The sequence below is a fragment of the Vitis riparia genome, chromosome 14 (assembly GCF_004353265.1).
Source record: "Vitis riparia cultivar Riparia Gloire de Montpellier isolate 1030 chromosome 14, EGFV_Vit.rip_1.0, whole genome shotgun sequence".
In the NCBI taxonomy this organism is placed as follows: Eukaryota; Viridiplantae; Streptophyta; class Magnoliopsida; order Vitales; family Vitaceae; genus Vitis; species Vitis riparia.
The window spans coordinates 1,340,949-1,352,774 of record NC_048444.1 but is presented as its reverse complement, the minus strand read 5'-3'; the positions used below and the strand labels follow the sequence as shown (position 1 = coordinate 1,352,774).

Genomic DNA, 11,826 nt, shown 5'->3' with positions numbered 1-11,826 from the left:
TTGGAAAATGCAACGAACGAATCCACAATGGATCAACGTTAATGCTTTTTTTATTCAAAGTATTTGATGGGAAAACCTACCAAACGTGGAATATGGCCTGTAGTTAATGTTGAATGGATTTCAATTGCATGTTGGAATTTATGCCATAGTCCGTGTTTTTTGTGTTAATTTATACTTGAAAGAAGGTTTATAATGGGCTGTGGTTGTTCAATATTTATATTTGCATTATAAAAGTGTGTGGTAAGGTTTGATTAATTGCAGTGAATTAAAGATGGTGTCCTCCGTTATTATTTCTACAGCAGTGGTAATAGTTACCAGTACCATGATGATGATGTTATTCTCCCTTGCCAAAGCAATACCATCACCATCTTCATCAACTGATGAGGCAGAGGCTCTGCGCAGCACCGGTTGGTGGAATTCTACCTCTGCTCATTGCCACTGGGATGGTGTATATTGCAATAATGCCGGAAGAGTGACTCGAATCGCCCTTTACGGTTCAGGAAAAGAATTGGGTGAGCTTAGCAAATTCGAGTTTTCTTCATTTCCCAGCCTGGTTGAGCTCAACCTTTCTGCCTGTGGACTCAATGGTAGCATCCCGCACCAAATAGGTACTCTTACTCAACTCACTGTTCTTTCTCTCCATGATAACAATCTTACAGGTGAGATACCTCTGTCCTTGGCTAACCTCACTCAGTTGCTCTACCTCACCCTTTGTTCTAATCCACTACATGGTTCGATTCCTCCCGAAATTGGGAAAATGAAGAATCTGAATAAGTTGAATTTGGGTTATAACAACCTTACTGGTGTCATCCCTTCATCTTTTGGTAATCTTACCAATATGAATTCTCTTTCTTTTCGAGGTAATCAAATCAGTGGTTTTATTCCTCTTGAAATTTGGTATCTTTTGAATTTATCATATTTAGATCTCAGTGAGAATCAAATCAGTGGTTTCATCCCCGAAGAAATAGTAAATTTGAAGAAATTGAGTCATCTAGACATGAGTAATAACTTAATAAGTGGAAAGATACCTTCACAGTTGGGAAATTTGAAAGAAGTAAAATACTTCAATCTCTCCCACAATAACCTCTCTGGCACCATTCCTTATTCTATTTCTAGTAACCACAGATGGACATTGATTGATTTATCAAACAATCAGTTGGAGGGTCAACCTAGAGCTCCGATAGAGGCATTTGGCCACAACAAAAGTCTATGTGGTGAAATCAAAGGTCAGCCACGATGTAAGAAAAGGCACCAAATCACACTCATCATTGTTGTTTCTTTATCTACAACCTTGTTGCTTTCAGTTGCAATCCTTGGTTTTCTCTTCCATAAACGAAGGATTAGAAAAAATCAATTACTCGAGACAACAAAGGTGAAAAATGGAGATCTATTTTCCATATGGGACTATGATGGTGTGATTGCTTATCAAGACATCATCCAAGCAACCGAAGATTTTGACATCAAATACTGCATAGGCATGGGAGGCTATGGGAGCGTTTACAGAGCACAACTACCTTCCGGGAAGGTGGTTGCCTTGAAAAAACTTCATGGATGGGAAAGAGAGGATTCGACTTACTTGAAAAGCTTTGAAAATGAAGTTCAAATGCTAACAAGAATACGACATCGTAATATTGTGAAACTTCATGGCTTTTGTCTACATAAGAGATGCATGTTTCTAGTTTACAAATATATGGAGAAAGGAAGCTTGTATTGTATGCTAAGGGATGAAGTTGAGGCTGTGGAATTGGATTGGATTAAGAGGGTGAATGTTGTTAAAAGCATTGCTAATGCTTTATCCTACATGCATCATGACTGCGACTTGCCCATCATTCACCGAGACATATCAAGTAATAACATTCTTTTGGACTCTAAGCTTGAAGCTTTTGTGTCGGATTTTGGCACTGCAAGATTGTTAGATAATGATTCATCCAATCGAACCCTTCTTGTAGGCACTTATGGTTATATTGCACCAGGTAAGCTAGATTATAATCTTCACTAGTTTTCATTACTTACGAATCTTTTCAATTGTCACACCCTTACAAAATTCCAAAAGTTTTTTAGATCGAGAATTCAAAATATTTTATAAGTTTTCTCTATATAAATAACATGAATACTCATTTTTTTTTTCTATATTTTGCAGAGCTTGCTTATACTATGGTTGTGACTGAAAAATGTGACATTTATAGCTTTGGGATGGTTGCATTGGAGACGATGATGGGAATGCATCCAGGAGAATTTGTCACCTCATTATCATCTTCATCAACTCGAAACACAACGTTAAAGGATGTATTAGATTCACGTCTTTCATCTCCTAAAAGTATACAAGTTGCTAATAACATAGCTCTTATAGTGTCATTGGCGCTCAAATGTCTCCATTCTAATCCACAATTTCGTCCATCCATGCAAGAAGTGTCTTCGAAACTTGTTTCTACAAGGTCATTCCCACAACCCATCAGTGCAATATCACTTTTGCAACTAAAAGATGAAGTTATTTAAATGGCATGTGAGTTGGTATGTAATTGGAGTGAAGATGTTTATTTTCCATTTTTCTTTTTCATGGTAATGAGAATTTTATAATATATGTATCCCTTCTTTCCTATTAATTACTCAAATGCAAATCTTCTATTTGTTTTTCCAAAGCGACTATAGTGTAATGTGATACTAAGAATTACATCAAATTGATACACAATGATCTATAAACTTTTAATGAACCATGTCATTCCAATTAATAATTTTTTATAATGATTCTTCTTTGGAGAAAAATCCTTCTTTTTCTTTTATCAATTTTAACATATATACCATTTTCTCCATTTTCATATTCTAATCAATCAAATTAGTGACATTTCTTGTAAATGTGACAAACCTATTGTCAAAGGCATTAAAAAAATTAGGGAAAAAACAAATTGAATAATTTCAATGTGATTGTCTCTACATGATGAAGATAATAAATTTATTTTATTTATTTTTAAAATACTGTTTTATCCATTTTTCATATATCATCTAAAATTTTGTCTAAAATAAAATTATTTGATTTTGTATAAGAATACTTAAAAATGTCGGTGGGAATGTGGGATACTAGGCTGACACTAAAACACCAAATGACATACTTGTGATACAATATTAAGAAATTATTTCATAATGTTTTATAATTTGTTTCTACTATTTAGTCACCCATAAATATCAATTTTAAAAATATTTAATGATTAAAGAAAATTAAGTGAGATATAATTAAAATAACTCTAAAAATTTTATTTTCCCATCATGGAATAACAGAATTGATATTCATACTAATGATTTTATTAAGATAAGATACCTAGTCGATAGAATGTCCTTGATTTTATATAAAATTAGACATTATATTTACTTAAATTATTTTCATAATAGTAGCATATTTGTTAAATATATGAAACTATTCAAATTGAATAATTTAGGTAAACTATGAATATAAGTACGCCATTAATGCTCCTCGTTTTAAAAGAAGCAATATTTCAGTTTCATATCTAAAGTTTTTTTTTCCAACTCCAATTGGTGTATATAGACCCGATTTTGTAGTGAAGCCTGGCAGCTAGTAGGATTTCCTTCACAAAAAAGAATGGACAGATGAAATGAACAGAAACCAAACCAAGAGATGAGTGTGGTGTATTCTCATTCCTTGGCTAGAATCCCCACATCACAAGTACTGCATGTTAGCTTTTTTCCTATAATGTATGGTCATATACAATTATATTTGTATGAATATTATTTAAGGGTATCAATTGATAGGTTGGTGAATCAAATAATTGGGCATCCAAGAGTCTTATGTATGGAATACTCAAATTTCTAAATGGGGAGTTAGAAAATTTAACTCCTATGAATGTGGTGTTACAACTATTGTAACCCTATTATTATGAAATTTATTTGTACATTATGTTTATGAGTAATGGAGGAAAATGGAAAAGTATAACCTATGCAATTATATAGATGTATTCAAGTTCATAGCCCACCATTACCCATTAATTTGTACATAATGGGTGTAAATAATGAGTATAACTCCCATATAGTCTTTGATGGGAAGACTAAGAGATGTACAATTTTTTTTATAAGTTGAGGTTCCAAGCCACATTCTCATTCTTATGTCATTTTTTGTTGTTTATTTTTAACAACATACACCATACAAGTGACTCATCCACTATATGAGAGTAGTGAGTTGAAGACCTTGACAATACAATTCACAAGGTGACTCAATCTCACTTCATGGATCAAGGTAAGAATATGATCATTATTTTAGTATTTACATTTATTTTGTTTTATGCATCCAAAATTGTTTTTTAAAATAATTATTTCCGCATAAAGTTTATAAAAGTTTGGTTAACACTGCCCTTCTTCACTCCAAAACCAGGTTCTTTTCTCTTTTCTCTTTTCCTGCTTCTCAATTTCCATAATTCTCATTCATCTTCAATGCTCTTAATCAAGTCCAAGAGTTGCAGATTGATTTCATGGGAAGTCAATTCAATTATGAATGACAATAATAATAGTGGCAAGAAAGGTCAATTGTAGTTCATTCTCGAGTCACAAGGTCAAATATTACATTGGGTTGACTCATCTAAGTCTTCTTCTTGGTCTTTTATGTAAACATGGTGTAGCTTGGAAAATTATACTAATAAATCCATCATTGATCTCAACATCAATATTTTTTTCTTCAAATTATTTGATAGGAAGCCTCCCCAACGTGGAATATTGAATGTAGTTGTTTAATGGACTTCAATCGCATGCTCTTTGAAATTAAGCCCTAGTCCATATTTTTTGTGTGTGTTCATATGGTAACCTGGCCTGTTAAAGATGTATTTCATTTTCTTGAAAAGAAATAATTAGTGCATACATATTTTGAGAAGAGGAAAATTAAGATTCAATATATTTACATTATTAATTTATTAAATAAGTAAATAATTAATTAATCAAATAATTTTTCAAAAAAGTAAATAATTAATTAATCAAATAATTTTTTAAAAATTAAAGAAAATATTTTTGTTGATTAAAAAAAATTATTTATAAAGGGTTTAGATAGAAAACAAAAAGAGGTTTTAAATGTAAAGTTGCATGGAGAAGTGAATTGTATGGTTTGGACAATTTCATAAATAAATCCATCATCATCATTGTAAGATGGTTTACCCTTCTCAAAATCATTATCAAACCTAGGTGTTTTTAAAAAAATTTATAAAGATTTATATATATATATATATATATATTTATGATTTATCATTCTTTAAATTCTGTTGACTCTTCTAAGTCTATTTATTGGTCTTTTACGTAAATATGGTATACCTTGAAAAATTCTATCCGTCATTGATCAACATCAATGTTTTTTTCTTCAAATTATTTTATGGGAAAGCCTATCTAACGTGGAATATGGGGTCATATTTTTTGTGTTCATATGATGACCCGTTGAAGATGTATTTCATTTTCTTGGAAATAAATAGTTAGTGCATACATATTTTGAACACTTAACCGAGGAGAAATATTAAATTAAAAAGAAAAATGGCACCCTGCACTTATAAGATTCAATATATTTGTTTATTTGTTAAATAAGTAAATAATTAATTAATCAAAGGCTTTAAAATATTTTATAGAAAAAACTTTTGTTAGTTAAAAATATATTTTTCAAGTGCCCATCTAACGTGAAATCATGGGATGCACCTTTTTTTTTTTCCACAGATTCAATTACTCTTAGAAAATTATCCCTTATTCGTTATTTTTTATGCTCATATGGTGACCTATTCAAGATGTAATTTGTATAAAATACAATTTTTTAGCCTTATTTATATTTTTATTTTTCTTTGATTTAATATATCCCAATATTATTTTAAAACACTTATTTTTTATACTTTACTATAAGTTCAGAAAAAAAAATTTAATTTTTTTTTTATACGTTACCTTGTCATGTACAATGCCCTAACCTTTTCCAAAGGTGGCTTTGGAAATTATGGCCCCATCTGCATTTTGATTCGTCATGTTTAAAAGTCATGTATCTTGGTATCAATCCTTTAAAAAAAAACCCACTATTTGGAGTCACTTTCGGAAATCATTCCCTACTCCATATTTTTGTGTTCACATGGTCAGTTGTTGAAGATGTATTTGATTTTTCCTTTAAAAGAAATAATTAGTGCATAGGCATCTTTAACATCTAACCAAGGAGAAATATTAAATTAAAAAGGAAAATGGGTCAACCTCAAGACCGAAGGTCCGAGGAACCCAAGCCTTAACAACCGATGCAGGGTTGACCTCAAAACCGAAGGTTCTTGCGTACTCTTTGTACTCAAAGGAAGACCTTGACTAAGAGTCGAAGACATAAAGTGGAAAATGAAGGTTGACTAACTTGGCTTGCAGGGAAATGAAGTGGCCTCATAACAAACACACACGATTTCATAATTTCATAAGATTCAACACATTTGTTTATTTGTTAATTAATAAAGTCTTTAAAAAAATTAAAGAAAAAACTATGAAAAATATAAGGAAAATTGGATAAGAAGTAACCCAATAAAAATATTTTAAGAAATATGAGTTACTTTGTAGTCTTTTAATAAAAAAATAAAATACATTTTATTTAACATAAGGAGATTTATCTCCAAAAATTACACCACCTTTCATTAAATAATTTTATTTTATAAAATCAAAATGTCACATAAGCAAATATGTCAATTTTATAAAAATAAAATGCCACGTAAACATATTTTGTCAATATCATCTAGAACATAAGTTTCTAACAAAAAAATTTCCCAAGAAAAATATCAAATAACATTGTAAAATCAATATTGTAAGTATGATATGATTTTCCTTAGGTTTCCTCAATAGCCTGAGAGACTAGTGATTTGGAACCAGTTTCTAAGCTTTCTGGAGCATCACCAACACTTTTGTGAACTTGAAACTATAGCACTTGGTCCCTTTGATCATGCCAATCACATTTTTTGATCCCTGTGGCTGCTAAATGTTTTGAGTCTCTAAATATCCTCTTCCTTTCCAACGAATGAACAAAACTAAGAACTTTAATGCAATCACCTTTCTAAAAAAAAAAAAAAAAAAAAATTGAAAAAAGAAAAAATCAACATGCATGTTAAATAATCACTCACTTCATCTATGTACATTAATTTATTCCCTCTTGTGTTGTGATCTATTCAGAACTCATCTTCTGAATCACTAGAAGAAGAGTTCCTGGACTTGTCTGGCATGAAATTTGGCGGCAAGTTTGGGAACTTCACTGGAATTCTTGATGGTGGTGACTTTGTTGATGATGGCCCCAAACTTGCTGTGGTTGTTTTCCTCCGTTGTAGATTTCGAGCAATATCAACACAGACCTGATCAACCATACCCAGAAAATCTTTGACTATAATAAATAATTGAAGCGGGCTTGCCTCTTTGTTCTTTGAAGATCGTGGTTGATAATATTCTGTTGTTCTCCTTAAGAGCTCCATTACCCTTGTTTGCTCTTCTCTCACCTCCCTTAATTCTTCGCCTGCTGCTTCGAGAAAACTTTTCATCTTCCTCAAAAATCCTCCATCACTGTTGGCAAATTGTGCCATCTCCATTCCAACCCACAAATTGCTTGATTTCAGTGGAATGGGCTGTGAGAGTTGAACATACGCCACCAAAGGCATTGTAGTCCATTTCAGCTACTTTCTTTACATTAGAGAATTCAGCACTTAGGCCTCCTACCACTGGTAAACCAATCATTATGTATTCCTTTTCTCTATCCTCTCTTGATGCCGAGTTCTCAGAATACAGGTTACTGTTGCTGCTGTGACTCAAGCTGCGATTTCGGTTCAAAACACAACGTTTTCCCTCAGAACGGACTACTTCTTCCACAACAAAGTGAAGTAACGTAGTTTTTCCATCAGTGCTTTTAACATCAGAAAGCTTTTGAAGAGCAGCGAGGTTAAAAGCTTGGGCATTCCCTCTGGAAGTTCCAGCATTCATGCGATTGCCTGCCTCGAGTATGGCTTCCAAAAGTTTTAAGAAAAGTCCACGAGTTCGAAGCTCTTTGCAACCCAATTCAAGTGTTTGTAAACATTCCCTGAGATGGAGAATCTCTGAGTCATAATTCGATCTGAAAAACATGGCACTAAGACGATTGAATGCTGATGGAACAACCTTTAGGATATGGTAGAGGAAGGATTCAGCATCAGCCAGTCTTGTGGGGTCTCCCTCGAATGCAAGGATTTGGGATTCTTCTTCTTTAGTTGGGGCAATTTTTGTAAGCTTTTCAAGAGCATCTGCATTCAGGTCTTGGCCTTCAATGAGTGCGTTGAGGATCTCTTTTCGCGAGAGTGCTAAAGATCGGAGTACAATTGCTGTGTTTTGGGACTTTCGACTATCAAGGATGAAAATCTGAGCCGATTGAATTGAGCTGGCACCATTTGGGTTGTTATGGTTTATCTGAGGAGATCTCCCATTAGCAGCAACATTTCCAAACAGTGCTTCCATGAGGTCACCATCGAAGCTGAGAAATCAATTGAAAATTTTGGAAATCCAGTAAAATACCAAACAGAGGTGGTTATGTAATTCAAGAGACCAAATTGGTAAAATATTACTACCTGAAAGAACCGCCATTAATTTTGTGCCACGCCATTGAATGATCGGCGTTAGTGTTCACTTTATCCCAATGCAATGGCTTCAGCGCCACCCGACCATTTCCAGTCCCTGCCTTGCTATATCCAGATGAAGACTCTCCTAGTTTACTGCCATTAGGCATCCCTTTGGTCACCGATGATGCTACTTTTGATGATGAAGTAAAACCACCCGCCTTAGGTGAGGGAGGTGGTGGTGGTATGGGATTTATCTTAGCTGGGATTGGTGGTGAGGGAGGTGGTGGTGGTATGGGATTTATCTTAGCTGGGATTGGTGGTGAGGGAGATGGTGGTGGTGGTGGTATGGGATTTATCTTAGCTGGGATCGGTGGAGAGGGAGGTGGAGTAGCACTTGGCTTCTGTGGAATTGCCAATATAGGTGGTGGGGGTGGGAGAGATGTGGATGATTGAATTGTTGATTCAGTTTTTCCCACAGCCTCAAGAGAAATCTCAGAAGATTGCGACGAAGGAGGGGGGGCAGAAAACCAATTCAGATTTTCCACTTCTTCTTGAATTTCATCATAGGAAGTTGAAGACTTTCCTCGTAGCAAAGGAATTTCTTGCATAGGCTCAGACTTTGCCCTCCCATCTCCATTCCAACTCATCCTTTTTTCTTCATCTTTCAGATTATGTAGAGCCTGTTTAGGGAAACTATTCTTCCTGTAATCATCTTCAAGCTTCTTCCAATAAAGCACGTCCAAACCATTCTCATCAACAATCAGCTCCTTGAGATTTCCATTGAATCGTGAGAACTCAATGTGACTCACCACATTTTCACCTCCACCTCGTGGATCATTTTTACCTTTCTGGCTTCTCCCCCGTGCAACCGTGTACTTTTGGAACAGAATGAAGAACAACCCGGAGACAACTAGTGTGGTGGCTGCTGTTGCAGCGACTGCCTTAGCAACAGCATTGCTTGACGATGACTTTGATGATGGAATTGATAGTTGGGAAATTCGAGGATTGGGAATTGGATTTGTTGGATTTGGAGGAGGCCGGAACGGATAGAAAGTTTCAATATTCCGAGGGGAATTGAGTTGACAAGCAGACAAATGAAGAACAGAAAAAAGGGAGACAAAAAACAGGGAGATGAGAGGGCATGGCTGAATCACAGCAGCCATGGAGAAAAGTTTGATACAATTGCAGAGAGGATTAAAACGCACTCTGCTAGTCTTTTCTTTATTTCGGGCAATGCTGGTTGATGTTTTGTCTTGTGCTTTTTGGGGTTTGGTCGTTGACAGTTTCAAACAGGAGTAGTGAGTTGGACCTGTTCTCATTTTGGCATTTCTTGGGCTTTTGTATTTGAAAAATCTACGAGCCTCAATTGAATTTGGAGGATTCTTTTATGAATCTGATTTTGGAATTCGGTCGGTCTGATTTAAAGCTTATATATTAAAAATATTTAATTACAAAGGTTTTTTAGTCTTTTTAGACGGAAATAATATGGATTGCTTTCTTGAAGCGTAAACTTGCAGCAAGGGAAGTGGTTGTCCTACTCATAGTCATCGTCATGGACATAGTCTTTTGTAATGCTAAAAGACACAGAGCTGGGTGGTCGATCGGCGACGACCCCAATATAAGACTTGAGCCCTGTGCTAAAAGGAGTTGCTTGACTTTGTGTGCTTCCAGGAAACATTGATTTCCAGGAAATTAACTCTAAAAAATATAATAAATTCATTTTTTATTAAATAAATTTTGTAAATATAATAAATTTATCCGACGTGATGAAATTTAAAACTAATAATGATTAAACATATTTACAATAAATCTCAAGAGGTTTCAAGGAAATTAACTCTAAAAATTGAAATAATTAATATATTTTAAAAAATTTTAAATGAAAAAAATTGGATGAAAATAAAATAAAATATAAAATATAAACCATCCATCTTTGACACAAAGGACACAAATTTAGAAGAAAAATGTTTCATCATGATAAAAAAAAACTTACATTTGTTTTAACCATAATAATAGAAGAAAAAAAAAGGGTAAAAGAGAAAATAGAAGGTGAAAAATGATGTATATATATTAATTTCATGTATGCATTTAGTTATTTTTTAAAATTTATAAAAATATTAAAATAAGGATATTTTAGTTATTATGTTTTAAAAATAGTAACCATGCTCCCTATCTAAAATAAAATACATTTTAATTTTTTTGTTTTGAAAAACAACAATAATGTTGTTTTTCAAATATTTCAATTCTATTGCACCACCTCCCGATTTTTTCAAAAATACATACATAGAAGATAGAAAGAGTTTTATCTCATATATTAAAAATATTTAAATTAGGAAGGTCTTTTAGATAGGAAAGAAAATCAAATTATGTGATGAATAATTGAATATAAATTGCCCCTTTTCAGACGTAAACTTGCTTTGTTAGGTTAAAAAGTACACGGGTGGTCAGTAAGAGAATCATGTGGACACCTATATTATAGACTGAGATTGAAAAATAGTTGCTAGTTTGTTTACGAGAAGAGTCTTTGAGTCAGTCTGGAACTATTTAGGATAGTTTTTTGTTCTCTACGAATAAAAAATATAGAAAAAAAAATGTTTGATAATTAAAATTGTTTTATGTTTTATATTTTTAAGAACCGAAAAGAAGATGTTTTTAAAAAACATCTTTTAATTATTTTGTATTATTTTCATCTGTTTTTTGAAAGTTATTTTAAGAAATAATTATACAAATATGTAAAATGATTAAAAATAAAATAATAGATATAAAAATTATTTTTAAAATATATTTAAAAAAATTAAAAATATGTTAAAAATATTTTAGGTTTTCAAATAGAATTTTGTTTTACAGAAATCAAATAACGGTTTTCAAAAATTGTTTTAAAAAACTATTTTTCATAATTCTTTTTAAAAAACAGTTACCAAACAGACGCTTTTTTTCATTGAGAAGTGTTTTTTTTTTTTTTTTTTGATATTTTGTAAAACAAAAAATTTATTTGTGAATTTGAAATATTTTTGTGTTGAATATGAAATATTTTTAACCTATTTTTATTTTTTTTGTATTTTTAAATATATTTTAAAAATAATTTTTGTTTGTAGTATTTTATTTTGAATTATTTTTCACATTTAAATAAATATTTTTTTAAATAGTCATAAAAAATAAATGAAAAAAATTAAAAGATATTATTTAAAATACCTTATGTTCTATTTTTTAAAATAAAAACTATTTTTATTTTCCATTTATCAAATGTATTTTTTTTCCTTCCGGAAAAAAAAAA

At 32.3% G+C, this 11,826-nt stretch overlaps 1 protein-coding gene and 1 pseudogene across 1 annotated transcript; one reads left to right on the top strand and one right to left on the bottom strand.

The window, feature by feature from the left end:
• Positions 1-271: 271 nt before the first annotated feature.
• On the top strand, positions 272-2,502 carry LOC117929967 (MDIS1-interacting receptor like kinase 2-like). The gene is made up of 3 exons (XM_034850411.1): positions 272-824; positions 924-1,973; positions 2,141-2,502. Exons 1-3 carry the CDS (start codon positions 272-274, stop codon positions 2,494-2,496), a joined length of 1,959 nt encoding a protein of 652 aa, XP_034706302.1. The 3' UTR covers positions 2,497-2,502.
• A 4,615-nt stretch (positions 2,503-7,117) lies between these two features.
• On the bottom strand, positions 7,118-9,718 carry LOC117929966 (annotated as a pseudogene).
• Positions 9,719-11,826: the final 2,108 nt, after the last annotated feature.